The following is a 27,747-nucleotide window of genomic DNA, read 5'->3' as shown; positions in this document are numbered from 1 at the left end:
TTTTTTGCAGGGATAAGGAAGCTCTGATAGCATCGTAGATGGCACTGGTTCCTTTTGAAAGCTACAACCAGTTCTTGTCATCTGTGTTAAAAAGGATGCATTCACAGTCTGCTAATTCTGAAGAATGACTACAAAGTCTTGCACTAAACTATCCAGACATTGTGCAGTTCCTCTGTGGTTTTACACTTCCCCTCAAGTGCTTAGATCAATGAAAGTTATGTTAAATTTATTAAGGTGAAAGTTGAAGTATATGGAGGAAGTGGGGAGAGGTACCAGTGGCTTTACTGAAGCAAAAATAAAATAAAATGCAGTATTGTTACTTTAAACTTCGTATAAAGAATTATTGTGTCCTTTGAGGAAGCCTTTGTGAGTAGAAGTCTCTACTCTTCCATTGTCTGTAGCTTCCTTTTCATATCTATCCAGGGAAATCCTTTGATTGCTGCAGAAGTGCATCCTCTTTTTATCACATTAAATTCTTTTCAGATTTGTCAAGCCTCTTCCTTGTTTGTATGATATAGATTCAGGAAAGGAAATGAGAGATCCAGAGGCAACTGTAAATCTTGTAAGTCCGAACATTCAGCGGATAACTCGGGCAAGATACTTCTCTTAGCGCTGAAATGAATTGGCAATTCAGGTGAATTCAGAAGCTGTATAGAATTGGTGCAGTTGAGCAGTTCGAAAATGGCTCCAAATGTCACAAAAGGAGAAGTTCTGCTGGAAAAGTGTATTGAGATTTCCTGTGGGTGATCTTCATTTATTTCTTAATTTATATCATTATTGATTTCCTGCCTTTTCCCCTGACAGGAACCCAAAGCAACTTACAGCTAACATAGAAACAGGTGAAACATAGAGGGGAAAGCTTTCATTTAAAAACAACATTTAAACATTTGTACACACACAAACAGGGACGCGGGTGGCGCTGTGGGTAAAACCTCAGCGCCTAGGACTTGCCGATTGCATGGTTGGCGGTTCGAATCCCCGCAGCGGGGTGAGCTCCCATCGTTCGGTCCCAGCTCCTGCCCACCTAGCAGTTTGAAAGCACCCCCAAGTGCAAGTAGATAAATAGGTACTGCTTTATAGCGGGAAGGTAAACGGCGTTTCCGTGTGCTGCTCTGGTGCCAGTTCGCCAGAGCAGCTTCGTCACGCTGGCCACGTGACCCGGAAGTGTCTGCGGACAGCGCTGGCTCCCGGCCTCTAGAGTGAGATGAGCGCACAACCCTAGAGTCTGTCAAGACTGGCCCGTATGGGCAGGGGTACCTTTACCTTTACCCTTATACACACACAAACATATAGATCACTACAATAAAAACAAGACAGCACTAGCCCTTTCAAGTCAACAAGGAGGGAGCCAATCTAATTCTCTAGGAAGGGAGCAGCCAAACTCTGGGAGCAGCCACTGAGTAGGCCCTATACTGTGTCTCTACCAAACATGCCTTTGAGGGTGGTGGGACCAAGATAAAGAGGCTCCCCTGAATATCTCAGAGCCCAGACAGGTTCATATGAGGGAATATAGTCTTCTGGATTTATAGACCTATTCTGGTGAGATGAGGCTGAAATTATATCCAAATGATCAATGAATACATAAACCAATTTGTGCTGTTTCTTAGGAACTGAATGTGTCATGCAATTTTGATGCCTGCATGGCTACTGATTTACATCAGATAAAGAAAATCATGTGTAAAATATGTAGTACAGAGACCTTCGGGTGTTGCTGGACTCCACTGCCATCACCTCTCACTGTTTGCCATACCGACTAGGCAGCCAAAATTCAGAAGGCCACAGATTCCCATTTCTTGGTGTAGCAGTGCAGGTTTTTACCACTTGCAGGAGTGTTGGCAAAGGTTGCAGGAGACATTTTTGAATAGCGCTCTCTTGGAAGAGTTGATGCTGATCATCCCAAAACAAGCCATTCTAGGGAAATGTGTTTAGTGTGAGCTGCTGCTGCCATGAACATTTTATCACAAATTACTACACAAGCGTGAATGTAGTGGGAAGGCGGGGAAAATGAAATAAAAGGCATGGCTTGGTTGCATCTCCCAACCAAGGCCACATGACTGGCTGCTGTTTAATGGAGTTCTGTGGAGACCTTTTTGCTACATGGCATGGATGGCAGATTCCCACAGATGGAAAAGTTTAGTGCTGTGGATTTGAAAGGAAGGCTCTTTGGTGACATATTTTTAAAGAGCGTCTGCTTAACATGAAGAACCTTTCTCATAAAAGTGTTTTTGCTATTGAAGGGAGGAGTGAAGGGTAGGAGTGATTACCTAAGGTAAGTAGGGAAAGAGTAGAAACAAGTGAATAAAGAGGGGCGCTGTGGGTTAAACCACAGAGCCTAGGACTTGCTGATCGGAAGGTCGGCGGTTCGAATCCCTGCGACGGGATGAGCTCCCGTTGCTTGGTCCCTGCTCCTGCCCACCTAGCAGTTCGAAGCACGTCAAAGTGCAAGTAGATAAATAGGTACCGTTCCAGCGGGAAGGTAAACGGTTTGCCAGAAGCGGCTTAGTCATGCTGGCCACATGACCCGGAAGCTGTACGCCGGCTCCCTCGGCCAATAAAGCAAGATGAGCGCTGCAACCCCAGAGTAGGTTTACCTTTACCTAACAGTGTAGCTGCACATCTGAATTTGGAAGTAAAACCAGTGTTATGTGGAGATGCAGAAGTTTCAGATGCTCCCAGCCCTTTGTTCCACTCATTGTCACTCTGAAGATCGATTTCTCACTCAAAACATATAATTAGGTTTGATGGCATATTGTTTACATCTTATTTTACAGAGCTCATGATTATTTTCAAACGGTCTTCAAGATGACTGCTAACCTTCTCTAGAGATAACGAAACATTTGGCTGGCGTGAGAAGGGGGCGAATTGCTGCAGTTCATTCTGCTTTGAAACCAAGATGGCATTTTTGAAAATAAAGGGATTATTTTCTAGTCAAGACTATTTCATGGCAGGAACAGTTGCCTTATTGAAGAATCTGCTGAATAGGCCTGAGGTCAGGATGCAGTTGGAAGTTAGAAAATTCTGGATGCGCTGAAGCAGACACTTAAAAGAGTCTGCTTTTTTGTGTGATATCTCCTGTTGTAATGATGCTCTAGCCTTGGGGAGTTACTGGTAGCTGTAATGTGTTGTAATGCATTCTTTTTTCCCCTGCTAGAATTAAATTTGTGTTTAAAAATCTTAGAAAGCACTGGTGGAAATGGGGAATAGCCAAACCTTTCTAAATGTGAACTGTGGTGAGTTTGCATGGAATGTGTTTTACCCTACATATGGAATGCCTAGCTCTTTACAATTATTAGAAAGTGATGCTCATCTATTCCATTTAAATATGCACCGATGATTTTTTTTAACCATTTCAAATAAATTAGGAATCACCTATATGATAAAATTGGTCTTAAATAGGGACATAAAGAGCTGCACACAGAAAAAGTATGATGGAAATTATGGATTCTCGGAGGTGATGGGGGAATTCCAGTCCAAAAACACACACAAAAAGGCAAATGGTTAGTAATACAAAATGACACTTCGGAAGTGTGTCAGGCCTTTCACTCATCTGGTCAAGTCAGTGGGGCTACATTACTGGAAGCGGTTGGTGAATCACTTCCTTGGTATGGCAAAAATGCAAGTTGCGTTGAAGGCTCTACCCACCCCCATCCCTGCCAGTTGACAAAATAGTACTACAGCCTTATTCATCCCAATAGCTGTGTTGAGTAATCAGAAGTTTGGATAATTGAACATGCTTTTTTCACTGTTTTACCAAGACTTTCTCGCATTTCATGGTGGCAGAAAGTGCAATTAGATGAGTAAGGTCTTTGGATAATGAAGGAAACGTGTGTTTCAGAGGTTTGCTGTTTCAGTCCTAGGCTTATTCAAGCAGAAGCAAGCCCCATAGAGTTCAGTGAGACTAACTAGAATGCAAATGTATCAGGATTGCAACTCTAATATCTAATTATTCATTGGCTGTACAGTGGTACCTCTGGTTACGAACTTAATTCGTTCCGGAGGTCCGTTCTTAACCTGAAACCGTTCTTAACCTGAGGTACCACTTTAGCTAATGGGGCCTCCCGGCGCTGGCGCCGCATGATTGCTGTTCTCATCCTGAGGTAAATTTCTTAACCCAAGGTACTATTTCTGGGTTAGCGGAGTCCATAACCCGAGGTGTTTGTAACCCGAGGTATCACTGTACAGACTTTGAGCTAGTTGTGTATCTTTTTTCTTATCTGGCATGTACTTTTTTTACTTCACACTTTACTTAAATCCCATGTATTGGGGATTTATAATTATAATTATATTCCAAGGGGGTAATCCAGGTTGTTATCATGACACATCTTTTGATAAAATGCTGTCATAAAGAATTCCGGAGCACGAACACATCCTTGAGTTATTTAAGTGATTCTGGGTTTTGCCTGTTCCTTCCCACCCCCAGCCTAAGAATTGCAAATCTTGTGATCAGAGAGAACCATGCTGTTGGGGGAGGGGATAGCTGCCTTTCCTTGAAGGGCTATTTCTTTATCTCTGAAGCTTTCATAGCTCTGATGCTGTACTTACTGTTAGTATATGCTCTCACCCCCCAACCGGTTTGGGTGGGGGGGGGGGTGATGGCCTGCTTCCTAGCACTGATGCAAGGACTTAGACATCTACCACCATGACATTTTGCGTGGGGGCAAACGAGGTAGACAGTCTGGTTTGGTTTGGGTAGATGGCCCTGCAATATCTTGTATTCATACAGTGAATAATCATGTAGCTTCCAAGGAACAAGGAGTGAGCAAGCACCTCTGATCTTGCCAAGAGTTGCTGGTTCACCTTCAGTTCACTTTAGCTTTGGACTTAACTGCTTGCTAGAGTAAACGAACTGGATACTGACTTGAATTCAGGAATGTTATTTCAGAGATCATGCAAAGAGGCTCTTACTGGGTGGTTTTGTGATTGTGTACCGTCTCATCATGAGAGCATCCACTTGTTGCGCACTCAGCCATGGAAATGAATGACATTCGCACAAGAGAGTAAGTGTATCTGCAGTTCCTTCCAATAGGGCTTGTGCAAACCAGGAGCATTGCTGCGAATAGTTGTTACTAGAACATTAGCTGGGATTGCGCTTGGTACTAATATAACCTCTATTCAGATTTCACATACATTCTGCTGGGCGTATCCAACTCCTGTTAAACTTGAAATTCCCTGTTTATGGCCGTGTTGGGTAGCTGCACAAGCGTAATCCAGACGTGCTTGTCGTTGGCCTCAGCACTTGAACTGCATTTGTTTACATGTTAAAAGGCTTAATCAAATATTAAAGTGGCTGCAAGTGAGTCTGCACTCCCTGACAACACTGGAAAAAGAATTCCCTAGCGACCTCGCTTTAGTACATACTGTGAGCACCTCTTTGTGTACACGTAAACAAACACACACAAGTTCCTTTGCTGAAAAACAAAACCACCCATATAGAATATATTTCTGGATTTTACGTGTGTGTATTATAATTCTCCTTTCTTTTTTTCCTTGCAGGTGCATTTTGCTGCCTCTTCTCGGAGCCAAGCCCCCTCAACAAAGTCTCTTCCTCCTTGTAGATTCCGTGGATGAGGGATGTAACATTGCAGAAGGCGACCAGACATCTACGGGCTTATCTGGAACTATAGCTGAGCTTCTAGCTAGTCACTATGAGTTTTTCCCTCCATGGTTGCTGCTCCTGTGCTCTGCCCGGAAGCAGAGCAAAGCTGTTACAAAAATGTTTACCGGTGAGTGCAAATACCAGTGAAAACCTATCTGATGCTTCACTTTTGGATCCTCATGTGTCAAATCCTTTTCTGAAATGTTTTACTCATCACTAAATTCCAGCAATTAACTTTCTGGAATCTCCATTTTCTTGGAGCCTTTACCCAGTTGACAATGGTTATTGTACATAGTGGGTGTATCTACATGGATGCTGATATATTATATGGGGTTTATTGTGCTGTTCTTCCCCAGTAAAAGAGTGCATGAAACATGACAGCATTGAAGACTTAAATCCACTAGTCTGGTGTGTGTGCAGCAAATTTTTTTTTCTGTCTAAAAATCTAGATTTGTCATCTTCTTCTCTGGGAGTTGAGGATTACCTTTGCAAGCTCACTGTATGGGTGTAGCTGTATTTGATCCTGGGAGTATGCTGTTGGCAGACTATTGGGAATCTTCTACAACTTGTTGTTCCAGTCTTTGCTGAATTGTGAGCTCATTTCATCACTCCGCTGCTATTGTTCGTGGGATTTTTCTTAAACGTAGAGAAGCATAAACACTGGATACCCAGCCTTCATGTGAAACCAGCTTGAAACTAGGCAATGAGTGGAATAAAACCGCAGTTATAATAAAGCTTTAACAGTAAGAATAAATAGATTAACAATAATAAATAGATTGATTTATTAATAATAACAATAAATAGATTAAAAATCCCTGGTCTCTTCACCCTTACAGCAAAGCTCAATGATGCATTTGGTTATGATAATTTGATTTCTAAAATTGATAAAGATTATTATTATTAACTTCTTAAAGGCATTAGTAATGCCATTGGCAACTTTTCTCCTGGGGCAAGCAGGGGTGCTGTGTATATACACTAGGTCTGAAGTGGGAGAGAGGAGAAGGATTGAGACAGTCTGAATGCACCATAGTCAAAATCAAGAATGCCTCCCTATGTCTCTTTAGAGGAAATTTAAAAACTGAGGTGCATTTAATTGTGCGATCGCACAGTTAACATATGGTGTTAGACAGTGCTATTTTTGTAGAAAAAGAGGTGCTGGAACTCACCACAAATGCCATCCTTGTTCTCTTATAATGACAATGGCGCTCACCTGAGTTCCAGTGAGTGCTGGCTAAAAAAAGCCTTTGTGTTAGATATGGTGAAGTCTAATGTGTGAGTGAACTGCTCCTTTCTCTCCTCCCAACCTGCAGTGCCTATGGTGAAAGGAAGTTCATTGTGTTAGGAGAAATTGGTTCTGTTCTTGCAGTGGCGTCACTGGTTTCAGCCATATTGTTTAGTTCAACCCTAAAATCTCTTCTTTGGCCTCTGTGTGCCATGCCAACCTGTCCTCCATGGACAGGGACATTGCAGGAAAGAGGGTGCAATGGTTTTTGACTATCCATGACTTAAGTTAATTTGCTATCATAAAGAGTCCTAGGCAGTCTGTTATTATCATCATCATTTGTTAAACTTTTATCCCACCCTTCCTCCCATGGGAGCCCAGCAAAATATTTAAACGGTGCAATTTCAAATCAAATCAAAACATTTAAACGCAATCACATACCCTGACAGTTATTTATTTCATGGTTGCTATAACCAGTATATCTCGGCCATCTCATACCTGCGTAAACGGAAATATTTTCACGTATTTCCAAAAAATCACTTATGAGAGAGACAGGCACACCTCACCAGGGAGAGCAATTCCGCAAACAAGGAACCACCACAAGGAAGGCCCTGTCCCGGGTTAATGCCAACTAGTTGGCAGCAATGTAGGAGTCTTGGGCAAGGCATCTGAGTGGTGAGTTGGACTTGACCTACAATAACAGGAATTCTGGATCTATGAATGACTTTTGTAAAACTTAACCTGAGCTATCATTTCCTGTATGGCAAGAGCTTTTGAACGGCACCGTGTTTGAGTGAATTTCTTGAGCAGTTTCAGATCCTTTCAGTGAAAAGTGACAGGTTCCCTTTGCTGTTTAGGCATACAATTGTACCTTGTTGATAAGCATAGTAGCTTCTGCAGGGCCCGCAATCCATCTGATAACAGCTTCCTTGAATGGAATATTTTATTAGCCCATGTGAATGTTTAAAAAGAAGGCGTGAACTTGAAAGCATACAGCTACTGCATTTTTGCTTTGCATCTCATTTCACTTTTTCATCTTTGAAGTATTCTTTTCCCTCCAACTCCCCCTGTCCCCAAAGGTATGAAAGGTTACAGGAAAAAATGAATGAATTATGCTTCAGGGGCGCATCTTTCATTTCTTCAACCTTTGTATAACAGCCTCACCCATTGAATCTGGTTGCTCCTGATACTTGCTATAGGCACATCATTCAGGGTTGCAGCTGATCTTTCAGTCTCTGATACAAAGGTCTTGTTTCATAATTGATTTAAATCCTTTTCCCCTTCACTATTTCATATATTTCTTAAAAAATGAGGCATTCAAATTTGGTTGATTCACTTAATTTAATTCACAAGTTAATGGAGCGTGTGTATTGTCTTGTGTATAATTTTATACATGCACACTAGGCTTTTTCTTATAAGTAGCTGCAGCAGCCATGATTGCTTTCCTCTGTAGCCTGAGAATAAATACATGCATTTGCACTGTGAGCAGCATAGTCCTCTCCTCTTTCCAGTGTTTTCTTTTGTGTTCCTCCTGCTGCTCCTCCCATATTGCATAATACTCCTGCCTTCCCTCTATCCATCCCCTTCCTAGATACAAAAAAGTAGGTAGCATTTCAGATATTTCAGACATTTCTTCCATCCAATGTGTACACATGTGTCTTTGTTTAAGACAACTGAAGGTCGAGAACTTTCCAGAAGTATGTTAGTATGTAGTTGGTTACTGGGTGGAGCAGTTTATTTTCAGAAGATGAAAAGGGAAGGTTCCCCTTCTTTATAGGCAAACACACTCATAATTTTGAGTAGTGAGCAAATTGCAGAGCTAAGGCAATTTGAAATATAACTTTTGCATAGTTTTCATAGCATGTATTTTACAGCATGCATGCATTTTTGTCCCTTGCAAGAGAAAAGGATCATAGCTCAGCAACAGAGGAGGAGGAGGGAGGAATTTAAACACTATAAAACACTGCCTAAATATTGGAAATGTACAAACAAAAATCAAAACAACCTGTGGGCTGAAAAGTCACCTACAAATAGGAAGATAGCTATGTACAAGAAGTGACAGTTTTAGACAACAAATTCTCTGTATTTGGGATGTAAACCCAAGTACCTATGATGTGAACATATAAAAAGCTGTCATATCAAATTGGAATATCCGCCCACTGAGCATAGTATCATCTGCTCTGACTGACAAGTGTTATTCAGTGTCTCAAGTACAGAAAGCACATGAACTACCACTATGGATGGACTGAGAAGCACAATTCCCCCCTGAGTTTTATGACAATGTATGGGATTCTGAGTGAAGACACTTCCTACATTAAAATTATTATGGAAGTCATTAATAACATTAGCTGTAGCCAATGTCAAAACATTTTAGAAGTCATATTGATGGATTTGCACTGTCCAGTTGATATCAGTGGGGCTTAAGTGTTTAATCTTTCCTTGATTTTGCCTTCTTATTGAAAAATTACTTACTGTACTATGAAAGCAGTAAATTAAGTTTGAGATTATGCAATTCACATCTGTAACCCTTGGTAACAATTTTGTTCCAATTTGTGATCGTTATGAATAAAAAATGATTAAGTTCAAAATATGTCCATTGAAATGAAAGCTAGAAAAAACATTTTGTACTTGACTGTAAGTGTTTATAAACAGTTACATTTTTAAAAAGAAGGCATTAAAATACCACCTGTGCCTCAAAGCCAAGCAGCTTCAATAAGCGTCTGATTCTAAAATACCTGAAGCTATTAATTTATCATGGTATACTTGCTTGCTTGCCAAGTGTCAAGTTTCTCAAAGGAAGTTATTTTTAGATGTTCATCCAACACATTTTTAGCAGGCAAATTCATTTTTACAATATTTCTGTTATTAGCTTGCCTTTTATTTTGGAAAAATAATCAAAAGTTGCATCTAGACTATTTCTAAGCTGTCCGGATGCATTTTTTAAAACTATTGTTATTTTCACATTTCAGCCCTACTAATAGGGACATCATAAAATATGCTGCATGTTAGCAACTTAAAATAAAGCAGTAGCAACAAATGATGTTTAACAACTTTCCTGATAAGTAAAAAGATTTAACAGTTGAAACTAGCTAGCACTGTATTGGGAAGCAAGACAAAACTTTTTATTAAAGCATTGGTACAGTTCCACCATGTTGGTAACTGCTAATTAAATTCCAGAATAGGGAGAAGAGACAGCAATACAGGTATTTTTCAGGGGCTTGTTCAGTGTGATGCAGTCATGTGGTCCCCTGTGTAATTCATTCAGCTGATCTACAGGAGCTTCATGGGACCAAATTAGCCAACCTACAAAACCATCATATGGGTCTTCTTCTTCTTCTTCTTCTTCTTCTTCTTCTTCTTCTTCTTCTATCACTCGTAGCCGATTAAGATTGTCTTCCATAAACACGGTTTTAACAATGAGTCCGTAGGTGACTGTGGAGGCCAATTCTGGATCCACACGTCTTTCCACAGTGGGGACATAGGTTTCCCGGCAGGAGTTGATCATGGTGTGGTTTTGCCAAGCGTGCCTTCCTCTTAGCACGTTTCTCCCTTGCATCCTGAGTTCGAATGGGTAGGGTGTTTGTCAAAGCTGTGTAGAAGAGAGGAATTGTCTCATTTGAAGTGAGCATTTTCTTATGTGTACATGTATCAAAGGGTTCCACTTTACATGACTTATAAGACATTTTTCATTCCTTTGCCTATATACCAGAAATCCTGGTTGTTTTGATGGGGCACTTACTTCAGGGTTGACTGTTTTTAGAATGGTGGTGTGGTAGAAGTTTCTAGTATATTAGGAGAACTTCAGATCTGAACTGTTTGGTCTTCATATGTAGCTGTGCTGTGGGTGCCCCACCTGGGGGAAGAGAGCGGGGTGAGAGACTTTTTCTGTTGTGGCTCCCCATTTGTGAAATGTTCACAATTTGGTGCCAGGCTAAAACACAAAAAGTTTCCCAGGTATTTGACATATTATATGAGAAATATTTTTTTCTGTCCATTGTTTTTGCTCAGTACATATGTTTATGGGCCATTATCATGGGTTTTCTTGATTTTCTACTATGCCTGTGGCTCTTAATCCTTGATAAGTTACCTTTTTCTTTCTAAGTGACAAATGATGGTCTGCAAACACTGGTGTAAAAACTGTATTGAGCCAGGAAGGCGTTCCATCCTTCACATACAGCTGCCCTTTGCTACACAATTGCACTTAGGATGGAGGTAAGATTTGTGAGCAAGTCTCCAGGGCAAGCATGGCACACAGTACAGAATTTAAGGCTGTTATGCAAACAAAACATTACTGTGTGCTGTTTGCAGACTCTCTTGGGCCATTCACAGATCCCTGTGGAAATGCGGGCTCCCTCCACCAGAGATAAACTCTGCTGTTGTTTACATACTCACTTATCTTGAGATGAACAGCAAGGCCAATCAAGAGTCTTTGATTATTTCCAAGTTGATCTTTTTGCTTTGAATTCTTGGCTTCAGGATGGTGTCTGCATCTCCTAATCAAGTTAGGCTGACTTGAAGCAAGGTCAGAGGCTGTTATCCCAAGATAAGATCTCATGTAAACAAAGCAGGAAGGACAAAGAATGTTGCTAAGAGGCAAACATTCACATTTGAGAGAAGTTATTAATAGGGTCCCACAGGCTCTTCAAAACTCTTTCACTCAAAATTTTCATTACTATTTTGGGAGGGAGGCAGGGAGGAATACGTTATCCATCAAAGTTGCATTGCAGTATCAGTGCAGAAGGATCAGGCCAGCTACATGCAACAAACAGGATGATCACATGAAATTATGTCGATAGAGTCCCTTAGCGATAGGAAATATTGATGCCAGCATTCATTTGCATAGTCGTTTTTAAGATGACTGTGTTCAGGTTTTGATCAGTTGCATTTAAACAGATGGATTTCAAAAAGGATAAGTGCAAAGCACTAATGTGGAATTATTGCAGGAACTAGGACTATGCCTTGGCTCACTGCAGCCGAATTATATGAGATAAACTTAAATCTCAGATGTGTAGGATTGCTGCTGTGGTTGACTTTCTGGCACCTTTGTGGGGAAACGGTGTGGTGCTGCATATTTTTCTCCTTTAGAGCCAGACTAGATGATACATTAAATATGCTGTTGTGTTTAATGTCAAAGTTTTTTAATTATTTGAAAATAATTATTTAGATCTGTTATTATCTGGGTTCAGACCTGGCCATGGACTGAGACAGCTTTGGTTGCCCTGGTGGATGACCTTTACAGATAATAGAACCATGCTCCCCCATGTGATTCCCCTCCCTCCCCAGAATTCTTGTAAAATGTCCAGCCTTTGCTTTCTTCAAAGGGAAGGCCACACACAATTGGATACAACCCCAATGCTTTTTCTGTAGGAAGGGGAAAGGTTTGTCATTGGAGTATACATAATAAAGCACATATGTTCAAGCACTACATATATGCTTCTCTTTACATCCTAATTGCAGAGAGCAATAGTAGACGTGGGTAGCTGATCACCAGTTAAATGTGATTTGTCTACACAAAAGTCATAACATAGAAATCTGTTCCAGCCAGATTCATTGTTTGGTTCAGACAATGGCAGGAGATAAGTAGATAAACTGGAAGATGAAAACAAAGACATAAGAAAGCATGGTAACAACATTGCTTGAAGAGCAATATGTCTAATCTACCCAGAAAAGAACACAAATGAAAATTGCAAATGTAGACAGATAGTTCTTAGAGGTTTTGTGATGCATTAAACAGAATGGTTACGGAAGCCAAGAGGAGATTTTCCAAGTTAAAGCTTACTGTAGGAGAAGGCTAAAATTTTGCAATTCAATTATGACAATGACAAACTTTGAAAACAGCACCATTGCCTGAAGTGTTTAATATTATTCTGGCTGTAACATTAAAACGGCAGCAATTTCCTCACTAATGTGTATCTAATCTAACTGGCACATCTCCAGGGCTGAAGGGCAAATATAGTTTCTCACCAGTGGAATATTTTAAGACGGTGCAAATCCTTCCACACATCCCTTTTCTTTTCATTGGAAAGATTAACTATTGATAGGTGAATCAAGTACTACCATTAATAAGGATCATAGAAACAACATCCTGCATTATATCATATTGGCTCACTTTGTTTCCAAAGCACAAAGCAAAAGGGTCTTATATCAACCCAGACTGTTTGTTCAAAGTGTTGGTCTGCTCTGATTGACAGTGGCTCTCCAAGCTTGTAGGCTGAAACTTTTCATGTTACCTGGAAGTGCCAGACATGGACCCTGGGACATTTTACACAAAGCACACGTGCTCCGCCATTGAACGATGGCACCGCACTCTGTTCTCCTTGCATAGTATCTATTTTAGAGGTACAGTGGTACCTCGCAAGACGAATGCCTCGCAAGACAAAAAACTCACTAGACGAAAGGGTTTTTTGTTTTTTGAGTTGCTTCGCAAGACGATTTTCCCTATGGGCTTGCTTCGCAAGACGGAAACGTCTTGCAAGTTTGTTTCCTTTTTCTTAACACCGTTAATACAGTTGCGACTTGACTTCGAGGAGCAACTCATAGAACGCGGTGTGGTAGCCTTTTTTGAGGTTTTTAAAGACTTTGGTGATTTTTGAAGCTTTTCCAAAACTTTCCCGACACCGTGCTTCGCAAGACGACAAAACTCGCGGAACGAATTAATTTCGTCTTGCGAGGCACCACTGTATATTAGTTGTGGGTCACTGATATCTTCAACTGTGTGGCTTTAAGTTGCATTGAGCATTTGTGTACTGGAGTAGCCTTCATTCTGTTTGCAGATGTTTTGATTTAGAATGCCACTAAATGTACATATAGAGAACCCTCAGTGGATCAGGCTATCAATGGCTACTAGCCATAACAGCTATGTATTACCTGCTGTGTCAGTTTATATGCTTTTAAATACCAGCTTATGGGAATCACAAGTGGGGGGAGTGCTGTTGCACCCATGTCCTGCTTGCAGGAATCTAGCTGACCACTGTGAGAACAGGTTGCTGGTTTGATGGGCTTTTAGTCTGGTCCCCCAGGTTCCTTGTGTACTCAGGTTGGTGGAGGGAAGAGAGTTCCCGAAACTTACTTCCATAGGCTTGTGCATTCTACCTCTAGAATGGAAGTACAGTGGTACCTCGGGTTACATACGCTTCAGGTTATACGCTTCAGGTTACAGACTCCGCTAACCCAGAAATAGTGCTTCAGGTTAAGAACTTTGCTTCAGGATGAGAACAGAAATCGTGCTCCGGCGGCGCGGCAGCAGCAGGAGGCCCCATTAGCTAAAGTGGTTTTCAGGTTAAGTACGGACCTCTGGAACGAATTAAGTACTTAACCCGAGGTACCACTGTATTGATGTGCAGAGGAAGAGGTTTATTCTCTTTGCATTGCTCTTTGCATTTTCAGAGTAAGCATGTATTGTAAATATATAGATAGAGATACTTGGATTTACAATGTTTTGCTGAAATGCAAGCTCCAGTTGGATAAACTCAGTTTCACATGAAGAACACATGAAGATTTTAGTAACAAGGCCTTTAAAATGAGATGCTTGCTTTTGAAAGTGGCAGCCTGGCTGCTTTGAGAAGTGAAGCTCACTCATAATACCTTAAATGACAAATTCTCCAACCAGTATATATAAAATATAACACTGGGCTATGATAAGTCCCTTTAGCACCCTCAAAACAGATAGAACGTCAGCCTTCTCCTTTGGTGAACAAACTGCATGGATGCCTCATCCAATGAAATGTTGCCCCCAATGAAACTTTACAAATAAATGCATTCCAAGCAGCCATTTTCTATACAGTCATACCTCTGGTTGAATGTGCTTCGGGTTGAGCACGTTCGAGTTGCGCTCCACGGCAACCCAGAAGTAACGGAGCGCGTTACTTCTGGGTTTCGCCACTTGCGCATGCGCAGACACTCAAAACGACATCGCGCGCATGCGCAGATGTGCCATCACTAGTTACGTTTGCTTCTGGATGCGAACGGATCTCCGGAACGGATCCCGTTCGTATCCAGAGGTTCCACTGTATTAAAAAAAATTGCATTTGAATGGGTTTTTAGAAGTTATAGCAGGCTGGGAAGTTCACTATATTTCAAAGGAATTGCATTCTGATTGTTTTGTGCCAGGTATAAATGTCAGCCTCTGTGCACAATTCAAAAACTCAGTTAACCCTGTTCTGGCAAATTCTCTCATATTCTGCTTCTGTGAATGTCCTCTGTGCACAGCCTGTTTTAACTTCAGTCCTCACTCAAACGGCCTTGTGTAAGGAGGGGCTTTGGTTTTCTGATTAATATTTCACTGCCGAGAGATTAGTTCCTTATGAGTAGGTATGCATAAAATGTTATTATAAATGTCTAATTCTACTTAGATCAGCTTAGCTTGGCAATGTAAATTATTCATACTTAAGGCACTGGAATATTGCCTCATCATTTAGATTACATATTTAAGATGCATTGAGTGAAGGAGAAATATGAACAAGGGTTGTTTTGGAATTTTCCATAATGCATAGGATTAAGAGGCAAGCAGATCCAAGATAATAAAATTCAGCATTGTAGTTCCCAAAAGTAGCCTTGTTAGTCTGTTGTAAAAAGGAAAACAGCTTTGTGGCACATTGAAGACACACAGATTTATCATGTCTTCCAAAGCTTATGCTGCTATAAACTTGTGTGTCTTCAAGGTGCCACAAGGCTCCTGTTTTGTTTTCAGTGGTAAAACATTTTTGTTAGATTAAAGACCAAAGGAGGTATTTTGTTCTTCATAGAATGCATACTGCCCATATACTTCTTAAAATGACCCAAGACCCCTGTGAGATGCCAGAAGCTAAATTTGGTATGGATTTGTTTACAGAGCTGGAAGCAAATTTAATAAATCAAGGAAATGGATTTTTGAGCTCCTGTTGGGGAAAAGATGATGTGCTGTAGGAAAAATCTAAACAATGCAGAAGTTGGGTCGTGAGATTGTAAGTTGTCTCTGCTGTTCCTGACTTGCTGAGTTCAAGAATTCGTGAGACAGGCTTTGCAACATAATGAGTTTTCCCATAATATTTTATCTTTATTGTCCATGCAAGCCTAATATGTGTGTGTGTGTTTTTGTGTGTGTTTTATGAGTTAGTCAGAAGCAGTTGGCAAGGAATCTTACATAATTTTGTTTAGACTTGTTTAGCGTCTAGATACATTCAACAAAATGTAAGATTGATTCAGAGTTCAAATCTGCCTGGCTATCAACTGGGTTGAGTGACATGAGAACAGCTAGGTGTGGCTGGGCGTAGTAGAGAGACTGTGAGCCTTTGCATGTGTATACCAAGCAATTTTATTTCAATATGTTAAGATACATTTTCAGGATACTTCCAGGTGGACACATTTTTCGTCTTCCAGGTATGCTAGATCTGAGTGCCAAACCATATAGGGATAATGCCAGTGCTGACTGTTGCTGAATCACAGTGGGAAACTGGTGGCTAGCTAGTTTAGCGTGGGTGGTGAAATTCAAATCAGGGATTGGAATATACACACACACACACATCCAGCAACTCCTGCTTGTTACCTTATTGTCTTCTGGTTTTGCTGTCCATTAGCTGTCATAAACAAAGTGACGTGTATGTACAGTTGTACCTTGAAAGTTGAACAGCTTAGTTCCCAAACGTTTTGACTCCCGAACTTTGCAAACCCAGAAGTGACTGATCTGGTCTGCAAACTATTTTTGGAAGCTGAACATTCAACAGGGCTTCCGCAGCTTCTGATCAGCTGTAGGAAGCCGCACTTTGGTTTTTGAATGTTTTGGAAGTTGAACAGGCTTCTGGAATGGATTCTGCTCAACTTCCAAGGTACGACTGTATTACTGAAAAGAAAAAGAAACAAAAGCTGTGACTCTTAACTTTGTACAATAAACTACATTCCTGCCAAGCAAGAAGTGTTTTCACAGTTCAGTGACATTTTCCAGACAGGCAGAAGCTCTGGAGGAGAGTGTGGAGCAGGCTGGTTAGGGGTGTGTAGCCTAGAAGAGGAAGGGGATGTGGCCTCAGGAGTATCCCAGGAGTCTGAGACCTGCATCTCCATCCCTGCTGTATACAGATTAGGCCTTGGCAAACAGTTGGTGAATATTTATTAGTTAGAGAGTTCTCATGCTTCCCCAGAAGTATTTAGTGATGGAGCGGCTGTTTGCTATTCCATGCCGTGAAAAATGTCTTATGAATCGTACGTGCCCATTCTGTCACTTTGCTCGTCCACACATTGTTAAGGATTTCCAGTAGCCAACAACATAAAGTAGGTTAGCAAATTATCTTGTCTTTAGATGATTAATGTAAGGTATTAGATTTATGATCTTGTCCTTGGAGTATTGAACACTAAAGGGCTTGGGAGAAATGATAAATCTTCAGAGGACCCCCTTCCATCTCCTGGATGCGGTGACTTCTCTTGGAATGTTGTCGTGATAGCATGGTTCTGCTATGCCGAAGTGCTACTTTAGTTCCATTAAAATTGCATAAGTGGCCTGTGTTGTGCATCTTCATTTTCAAAATCAAATGCTTAATTGCATTTCACTTCTGGCATGATCACAGTTAACAGAATAAAAGCTGGAGTCTATTTGTGTTGCACAGTCAGGGGAAGATTAGGATACAGATTTAGGCTTTGGGCAATCCCCTCTCTTACTTGTAGGGTCACATGTAGGGTAGATGGTCATGGCTTACCCAAACTGGGGAGGCTGCCATGCCCATATTGGCCTGTGCTCCAGACATTCCCCAACCTTTGACCAAATGCACAAACTGTGGTTATCAGGTAGCAAGTGCTTATCAGAAAGCAGCTGACATTGTACACATGTGGCTGATAATCTCTCTCAAAATTTTGGAGTGATTGCCTGTTTCTATCCAGAATCAAATTGTCCCTTCATAACTTGTTTGCTGCATGTTTGTGAATCCACCCAGCCTTGGACCTCTGCTGTGTTTGGACACTGTAAATTCCAGCAGTCAGCACAACAGCTGTAAAAATCTCTCGTGTCCCTTAGTATTACTGCAGCACTCTTGCCCATAGGGCTTGAGCATTCCAGCTGGATTCCTTTATCCCATTATACCCCAAAAGAAGGTTTATTGGAAAGTGGAGCACTTTGATCCCAGAGTGCTGTAAACACAATAAACATGACTCAAAACAATTGCAACCTAACTATTATAGCCCCCTGGATACACGGTTTAAACTGGGGTGGACTGTTGATCATTTAACAGCTTTCACCCACAATATAATTGGCCTTATTGACCATCGTAAGTTGAAACCCACAGATCGTTAGCGATTAGGTGACTCTCAGGAACAGTATGCAAATTACTAACCAGAACAGCTGAAGTTAGTTGATTGCAAAAAGAGAGCTGAGATTGCAATAGCTATATAAAAGCAGTCTTAAATTCATCCACTTGAAATTTTGCTGTTACTTTCATTCTGGAACTGGTTCCAGAAAAGTACGTGCAGACTGTGTAATGTTTTCTAAGTCTGAAAAAAAAAAGTTCTGGGAGGAATGCCAAAACCAGACACTATTTCCAAGGGCAAACAGCAACACTGAGCTCATATCTTCAAATCAAACACCATATTCTGTCCTCCTGCTACATCAGATATGGAAAATCTTTGGCCGTCCAGATATTGGTGAACTACAATTCGCATCATTCCTGGTCATTGTCCATGCTTGTAGAGGCTGATGGGAGCGGTGGTTCTGCAACATGTAGATGGCACATATGCACTACATTCTTGTGACTAGGTAGACCTTTTCAGTGGCATCTCCCTTTCACTTTTTTAGGAGAATAACGTTTCTACCGTCTTAAGAACAGCAAAAATTCAATGAGCGATTATAAGCTTCTTTGCAACTAAATTTCAGAAAAACTTACTTTCCTCCCCTCTTTCCTTTCTTCTTATAGGCTTTCGGAAGATAAGCCTTGATGATCTCCGAAAGGCTTACATCGTGAAAGATGTCCAACAGTATATTCTTCATCGCTTAGATCAAGAAGAAGCACTGAGACAACATCTCACAAAAGAAACTGCAGAAATGTTGAATCAGCTTCACATTAAAAGCAGTGGATGTTTTCTGTATCTCGAGCGTGTCCTAGATGGAGTAGTGGAAAACTTTATCATGTTACGAGAAATCCGCGATATCCCTGGGACACTCAACGGCCTCTATCTTTGGCTTTGTCAAAGACTTTTTGTGAGAAAACAGTTTGCAAAGGTCCAACCTATTCTGAATGTAATCCTTGCTGCTTGCAGGCCACTAACTACAGTTGAATTGTTCCATGCAGTATGGACCAAAAACATGGCATTATCTATGGAGGACTTCCAGCGCAAGCTAGATGTTCTGTCGAAAGTTCTTGTCGATGGTCTCGGAAACACAAAGATCCTTTTTCACTACAGCTTTGCAGAATGGCTGTTGGATGTAAAGCACTGTACACAAAAATATTTGTGCAACGCAGCAGAAGGGCACAGAATGCTTGCAATGAGTTACACCTGTCGAGCCAAGGATTTATCGCCTCTGGAGGCTCAAGAATTTGCTTTGCACCTAATTGATTCCAACTTGCAACTGGAAACCTCTGAACTGGCTTTGTGGATGATCTGGAATGGTACGCCTGTCAAGGACTCTTTGTCAACGTTGATCCCCAAAGAACAAGAAGTTTTACAGTTGCTGGTAAAAGCCGGTGCTCATGTCAACAGTGAGGACGATCGGACATCTTGCATTGTACGGCAGGCTTTGGAAAGAGAAGATTCTATTCGAACCCTATTGGATAATGGTGCTTCGGTAAACCAGTGTGACTCAAATGGTAGAACACTCTTGGCTAACGCTGCATATAGTGGCAATCTTGATGTAGTCAATCTGCTAGTTTCCAGAGGAGCAGATTTAGAGATTGAAGACACGCATGGGCAGACCGCACTTACTCTAGCTGCTCGGCAAGGCCACACCAAAGTTGTCAACTGTTTGATTGGGTGCGGCGCTAACATAAATCACACGGACCATGATGGGTGGACAGCCCTGCGATCCGCAGCTTGGGGCGGGCATACCGAGGTGGTTTCTGCACTCCTCTATGCTGGAGTAAAAGTAGACTGTGCAGACGCTGACAGTCGGACAGCCTTGAGAGCAGCAGCTTGGGGAGGCCATGAAGATATTGTGCTGAATCTGTTGCAACATGGGGCTGAGGTCAACAAAGCGGATAATGAAGGTAGAACTGCTTTAATTGCAGCAGCATACATGGGGCATAAAGAGATTGTGGAGCATCTGTTGGACCACGGAGCAGAAGTAAACCATGAGGATGTGGATGGAAGGACTGCCCTCTCTGTTGCAGCGCTTTGTGTACCTGCCAGTAAAGGACATGCTTCAGTTGTGAGCCTTTTAATTGACCGGGGCGCCGAGGTGGACCATTGTGACAAAGATGGCATGACCCCACTGCTAGTGGCAGCCTACGAAGGACATGTAGATGTTGTTGACTTGCTTCTGGAAGGCGGAGCAGATGTAGACCATACGGACAACAATGGCCGCACTCCTCTTCTTGCTGCAGCTTCCATGGGCCATGCATCAGTTGTAAATACTCTTTTGTTTTGGGGGGCAGCTGTGGATAGCATTGATAGTGAAGGACGGACTGTTCTTAGTATAGCCTCTGCACAAGGCAATGTTGAAGTAGTACGGACTCTGCTGGATAGAGGGCTGGATGAGAATCATAGGGACGATGCAGGATGGACACCTTTGCACATGGCAGCTTTTGAAGGACACAGGTTGATATGTGAAGCACTTATAGAACAAGGTGCTCGAACAAATGAAATTGATAACGACGGGCGCATAGCCTTCATATTGGCTGCCCAGGAAGGTCACTATGATTGTGTGCAGACCTTGCTGGAAAACAAATCTAACATTGATCACAGGGGCTATGATGGGAGAAACGCTCTCCGTGTTGCTGCTTTAGAAGGCCATAGAGACATTGTCGAGCTACTTTTCAGTCACGGAGCTGATGTGAATTACAAAGATGCTGATGGCCGGCCTACACTTTATATCTTGGCTCTAGAAAACCAGCTAACAATGGCTGAGTATTTTTTAGAAAATGGTGCAAATGTCGAAGCCAGTGATGCTGAAGGAAGGACGGCACTCCATGTTTCCTGCTGGCAGGGCCATGTGGAGATGGTACAGATGCTGATCACGTACCATGCTGATGTGAATGCCGCAGACAATGAGAAACGCTCAGCTTTGCAGTCTGCCGCGTGGCAGGGCCATGTCAAAGTAGTTCAGCTTTTGATAGAGCGTGGGGCCCTAGTGGACCATACGTGCAATCAGGGTGCTACTGCACTCTGCATTGCAGCCCAAGAAGGGCACATCGATGTTGTGCAGATATTACTGGAGCACGGTGCCGATCCAAATCATGCGGATCAATTTGGGCGCACAGCTATGCGCGTGGCTGCAAAAAATGGACACACGCAGATAATTAAATTACTGGAAAAATATGGTGCTTCTACTCTAAATGGCTGCACTCCTTCTCCGGTCCATACAATGGAACAAAAACCTTTGCAATCGGCATCTTCAAAGATGCAATCCTTAACCATAAAATCCAATAGTTCGGGAAGCACTGGTGGGGGAGATACGCAGCCTGCTTTGCGTGGCTTGTCTAATGGACCAGCTCATGCCTTTAGTTCTCCTTCTGAATCTCCCGATTCGACAGTTGATCGGCAAAAGTCCTCCTTATCCAATAATTCATTGAAAAGCTCAAAAAACTCTTCTCTGCGCACAACTTCATCTACAGCAACTGCCCAGACAGTACCGATCGACAGCTTCCACAGTATGTCCTTTACGGAACAAATACAGCAGCATTCGTTACCCCGCAGTAGAAGTAGGCAGTCTATTGTTTCTCCTTCCTCCACAACTCATTCCTTAAGTCAGAATCATAGTTCGCCAAACAGCGAATTTGAATGGAGCCAGGTGAAGCCCAGCTTGAAATCCACAAAATCCAGCAAAACGGGGAAAACAGAGAATTCCAACAAATCCGGGTCTGCTGGGAAAAAGGTGAAACAGAGCACCTCCTCTCAACCAAAAGTCCTTGAATATGAAATGACTCAGTTTGATAAAAGGATACCTGTTGCCAAATGTGGGGCCGGCGTGCCCCTTAAATCAATGCCTAGTGACACTCAGTGTAAAATTTTAGTCCCTCCAGCCCATCAGGAAGTTTGCCGGTCTCAACAGCAGTTCCTGATCCACCAACAAAGTGGGGAGCAGAAAAAGAGAAATGGAATAATGACTAATCCAAACTACCACCTTCAGAGCAATCAGGTTTTTCTTGGCAGAGTTTCTGTCCCACGAACAGTACAGGACCGAGGGCATCAGGAGGTTTTGGAAGGCTATCCTTCTGCAGAGACGGAGCTGAGCCTTAAGCAAGCCTTAAAACTTCAAATTGAGGGGAATGACCCAAGCTTCAACTATAAGAAGGAAACACCATTGTAAGAGGTGAGGCACTTTCAGCAGGGTGGCAATGCAGATAGGCATCAAAAGCCAAGGGGGAGAAGCCCTCATGTCCTTACCAATCAACATTGTTCAATAGGATTGGAGGCAGGGGGCAGCCAGATCAGTACCTTACATGCTCATGGTGTTAACAGGCCAGAGGCGTCCCATGTAAGTCTCATCATGTTGCATCCACATTGATAACAATAGTCTTCTCTCCAATGCCTCTGCACAACTCCCACCAATAAGAGTGTGGGATCCTGTAGCTCAGTTTCTGTTCAGAAGCACTGACTGATAACTGTCTGGCACACCAATGTCAGCCACCTCTGACCAATGTCTGGATGCTATGTGTACATTTAAATTATTATTATTATTATTATTATTATTATTATTATTATTATTATTATTATCATCATCATCATCATCATCATCATTATCATTATTACTACTGCTACTACTACTACTGCTGCTGCTGCTGCTGCTGCTGCTACTATTACTATTAACATGAGTTATTTGATGTGTCTGCTTCACATATATTTTTAAGAAAATGAATTTTATCTCATATTGAATGGCCAAGCCACCATTGTTAATGAAGCTGTACTGCTTGGCATGGTGCTTTTTCTGGAAGCAGCATAATAACATGCTATCTGACCCTGTGTGTGTTATCATTTCAAACTTGGTCCCTGCAAAAGAAAATGCATAAGCAAACTTAAGGTACAAGATTTTCAGTGATCACAACTGCATCAGATAGATTGCCACATACAGCAGCTTATTCATAGTTTTGAGATGGTCTACTTAGAATGTAACGATTTTATGTTTTCTTTTCTTTTTGTTTTCAAGGCAGCTCCATGACACCATGAATAAAATGAAGAGTTTCTGCCTGGAATGTTTTGTCACCCGGGCTGGAATCAAAGCATGTCTTGCTTGTCGAACCACATTGAAAATTACGAATGTGATCACTGCAGTACAGTTACCTTGATTACTGTAATGTGCCTAAAGAAAAAAAAAATAAGGCTGCCTTCTTAAATGTAACCTTCTGTGCTTCAGAAAAAAAATTATTTTGTGTACTTTGTACTTACTACACAGAATAAGCACTTTCTTTTCTTCCTCAGTAGCAGAACAAGATACGTTGTATTTCCACTCACACAGCTGAAAAGTTGTTAAGAGCTAGAAATTTGAGTTCTCTGTTCCAGAAGGCTTTATCAGTGTAAATGTGCCACAGTGGACTTTGTGACAAACAGCAATGCTTTCTGTATTTATTTTACATTCATGTGCAAAAGAAACTCTGCACACAGTCAAACAGACAAGGAATGTTCAATGTCACCTCAAAGACTAAGGGAACCCCTCCTCCATTGACCCAAGCTAGAGTTCCCGTTAATTATTTGAACCCACTTCTAGAAGTGTTGCGGCATACTTTTGATGTAGGACTTTAGGTGCCATTAGACTTTTTGTTGTTTTGCTGCAGGGTCCACCATGATCAAAATCCACATAAAAGACCCCATCTGTCCTCAGAGAATACTCTCTGCATGGAGAATAGATAATGTGAATTGGCCCATCCCCAGATCACAGCCACAGCAACAGTCGACACCACCTGTGGTAGCTCAGAAATCACAACTGCAGTCTCAGGCATCAGTGTCTGAGTCTGTGGAGAATCTGGTTTATGCATTGCATTCTGCATCTGCTCATGGGAGCGTAAAGCAACAGAAGCCGCAGCAAACATGTAACGTGGGGCAGATTTTGAATATGTAAACTGGCTCAAAACACAAGCTACTCTTCTGTACACGTAAAATCACATTTGCATTGCTGTAATGTACAGTTGGTTTTCTGTGTTGTTCAGATGTTTCTCATAAGGAAAGCAACTCTTGTGACAGTATTGGCTAACTTCGGTACTTACCTTCAGCCTGGGGTGGAGTACGACAGTGCAATTTATTGGGTCCTGTCTCTGCTACTTGTTTTGAAGGTGGTTTATGAAGGAACAGTTCTTCAGCATCGAGGCCAGTTTTCATACTACCCACGCAAATGATGGTAACTATTTAAATTTGCTAGCTGCTTTCTCTTGCCCAGGGCAACCCAAAGTGACTTATCTGGTTTTGCTTTTGAGCATATGAAATAGCTCCAGGTGGAGTCAGGTCTTAGGTCCCTTAAGTCCAGCACTGTATGTTCCCAGCCCTGTAACAGAGATCCTTTAACTCAGGGGTGAGGAGCCTCTGGTCCTTCAGACGTCCCATTCCCATCAGTCCCAGTCAGCATGGCCAATGGTGTGGTAGTCCAAGAACATATGGAAGCACAGTTTCCCCATTCCTGCGTTATCTAAAAGTGCAAGGGATTGGATATGGACCCTTCTACATGTAAAACAGGAGTGGAGAACCGTTAGTGTCTGGCAGGCCAGATCTTTTATCTCCCCCACTCCATCAGGCCTATCTTGGTCAGGAATGATGGGAGCTGCAGTCTTAATATCTGGAGAGCCAAAGGTTCCCCATTCTTGACCTAAGTACGGAGGTAAAAATGTTGCTTGGTAAGAGTGTCAAATCATTACTCCCAACTTGCTCTGAACTTAAGTACTGGATATTTTCAACACTGCACAAGAATATAGCTCTTCTTTCATGTTAGATGTATTGATCTGTAGAAAGACATCCCTAAAGGCTGCCTTTCTCTCTGGATCTCGGCTGTCGCTGAGATTATATTTATTTGTTTATTTGTGTGTTTTTAAATTACAGTATGTACCTTGTGACTAGATGGTGATATTTCTGGCCATTTTCACAAGAAGGCTACGCATTGCAGAAGTCTTCATGATTTTCAGCAGACTATAATCTTAATGTCTCTAAAAGAGCTGGTGGTGGTAACATGCCCAAACGCAGACACCAGCTATAGGAAGGTCAGCTGAAAAGTGCTACCTTTCAGATAATTAAAAAAAAAGTTCCTGCACATTTTCAGAAATGCTTAGGAATGCAGCATGTGTTTCTCTGTTTAAAAATATCCATTTGACAAGAGTGTGAGATTGTTCCGCATTGCTTTAATGTATGATTTTTAAAAAATATATTGGCTTTTCTGGCCTCTCTCTCAAAAAAAGGTAAAATTAATCACCCTGAATTATTGGCAGGTCTGTCTTCTTTGCAATTGTGAATTGATGTGTGTGGCTCAGTTCTGCTAAGCCATGACTTGGCAGGGCTGATCAGCTATAATGCAGCAGAATTCAAGACTTCTTACTTTTTTTTCTCGTTTCACAAATCTCTGTATCTATGGTTCTGCTTTCACCTTTCTTTTCCCTATATTATCCAAAATCATCCCTAGAGGAAACTAAAGAAAGTGTCACAATTCATAATTGGAGACTAGGGAAAAGACTGATGAGCATTAATATCTGTACCATATGTGTGCCAGGGAAGTCACCTGAAAAGGGAATTGAATGGCAAATTTACCTGTCGAAACCTTAGCATCTTACACTATAGTGATACCCTTGTCATGATCAGTATTGGGAAATGGCTTTGTTTTTACTTAAAGCATCATTTTCTCTTGTCAACTATGCTGCTATGCAAATGTCTGTTCATGCTCGTTATCCTCCATTGAAACTCTTCAAATAACATGGTGCACAGTTAAGACTTTTTTCTGGATTGGATTGTAAATAGCCTATAATGTACATTGAATTTCACATTGTAAAATTTTTATTTTATTTCTTGTATTATATTAAGCAAAAATCCTTATGTATATGAAAGTGCATAATAAATATATTTGCTTTTCAAGCAGACATTTGTTTTCAATTTGCTTGCTCCTTTTTCATCCTCTGCAAAACGATATTAGGTACAAAGGTACCAACATGCTTGGAAATGGCATACTGTTAAGGATGTGGACACGCAATGTGGTATCTTGTTATTATTTATTAGATTTATATACGGCCCTTCATCACAAGATTTCAGGGTGGTTCACAGAACAAAATACAGGATAAAAACGAGTCAATAATTAAAACAGTGAAACAATAACTCCCCCTTTCTGCAGACACATTTAAAAAGCTGTAGAATATTAATATTCTATATTAATGCTATTCTATAATAATAGAATATTAATTGAAGGGATGCGGGTGGCACTGTGGGTTAAACCACACAGCCTAGGACTTGCCAGTCAGAAGGTCAGCGGTTCAAATCCCTGTGACGGGGTGAGCTCCCGTTGCTCGGTCCCTGCTCCTGCCAACCTAGCAGTTCGAAAGCACGTAGATAAATAGGTACCGCTCCGGCGGGAAGGTAAATGGCGTTTCTGTGCGGTGCTCTGGTTCGCCAGAAGTGGCTTAGTCATGCTGACCACATGACCCAGAAGCTGTACACCGGCTCCCTCAGCCAATAAAGCGAGATGAGCGCTGTAACCCTAGAGTCGGTCACAACTGGACCTAATGGTCAGGGGTCCCCTTTACCTTTACCTAGAATATTAATCAGCCCAAGGTCTGGTTGAAGGGGACTGTTTTTTTTTGGTGCCTAAAAATATATATTGAAGGCACCAGGCCAACTTCCCTGGGGAGAGCATTCCACAAATGGAAAGCCACTACAGACAAGGCCCGTTGTTGTTTTGCAGCCCTCAGGGACCTCAAGTGAAGGAGGCACATGGAGAAGGGCCTTGGGTAGTGATCACAAGGTCTGGGTTTGCTCATATGGAGAGAGCAGTTCTTGAGGTATAGCAGTCCTGAGCCATTTAAGGCTTTATAGGTCAAAACCAGCACTTTGAATAGGGCCTACAAGCTAATTGGCAGCCAGTGCAGTCAGGCCCATATTGGTGTAGTATGCTCAAACCTTGTAAATATCTCTTGTCTCTTATAAATATCTTTTATTATGCGTATTAGGACAGCTTGACTTGTGAATTGCATTTGGGACTAGTTGGGAGAGTGAATTATGTGAAGCTTTTCAAAGTCCTTATGAACAACAGTAGTGAAAGCTTGAAATGGTTACAGATTCCAACTTTGCAATGCTGGAGAGCGTTCCAATGCCAGAAACTGGATACACAGTAGAAAAAGCCTACACGTGTGCCAATGTTTTTATTATCTTCTGAGAAGTTTTATAGAAATTCTGTGAAGATTTTATCTGTCATTATAAACACGTTATAATGATCCACATTGCACTGATTCAAATCAAAGCTGGTGTCCATTGATAGCATATTTATATATCTATTGTCACCTGAGATGATAATAGGTTTTGGGGTATATATGTGATAGAGATTGTATAGTGTAATACTGTATAGTTATTTTCAGGAGTTGCATTGATTTATTTTGCATGTTTCAAAAGAAATTCCATCGTTTATTTTGCATGATTGTTGTGTTATGGAGATTCCTTTAACGACCCATGGGCCTGTCAGTATCCAAAATGAGTTATAAGACCAAAAGTGATTATTAAAAATTACTGAACTAACTCTGTGCTGGATTCATAGAGAACTTGCCTTAAGGTAGAGATTTCAGCACATTTACCAAACACAAGTCCCAATATGTTTACAAGTGTGCTCCAAAACTGAAGTAAAATTGTATTGAGTTAATATGTGTCA

General features: G+C 41.5%; 1 protein-coding gene across 6 annotated transcripts in view; it reads left to right on the top strand.

Annotated features, from left to right (window-relative positions):
• Positions 1 to 25,975, top strand: part of ANKRD50 (ankyrin repeat domain 50) — a 44,189-nt gene extending 18,214 nt beyond the window's left edge. For all 6 annotated transcript variants that reach the window (XM_028743043.2, XM_028743046.2, XM_028743047.2 and 3 more), the window contains 3 exons: positions 5,494 to 5,723; positions 18,689 to 22,239; positions 23,074 to 25,975. In XM_028743043.2, the coding sequence (XP_028598876.2) occupies positions 5,494 to 5,723; positions 18,689 to 22,236 (3,778 nt within the window). In that variant the 3' untranslated portion in view covers positions 22,237 to 22,239; positions 23,074 to 25,975. The remainder of the gene's footprint in view (positions 1 to 5,493; positions 5,724 to 18,688; positions 22,240 to 23,073) is intronic.
• Positions 25,976 to 27,747: the final 1,772 nt, after the last annotated feature.

This window comes from Podarcis muralis, chromosome 9, assembly GCF_964188315.1.
Source record: "Podarcis muralis chromosome 9, rPodMur119.hap1.1, whole genome shotgun sequence".
Lineage (NCBI taxonomy): Eukaryota > Metazoa > Chordata > Lepidosauria > Squamata > Lacertidae > Podarcis > Podarcis muralis.
The sequence above is the reverse complement of the archived record's forward strand: the minus strand, read 5'-3'. Positions and strand labels throughout refer to the sequence as shown.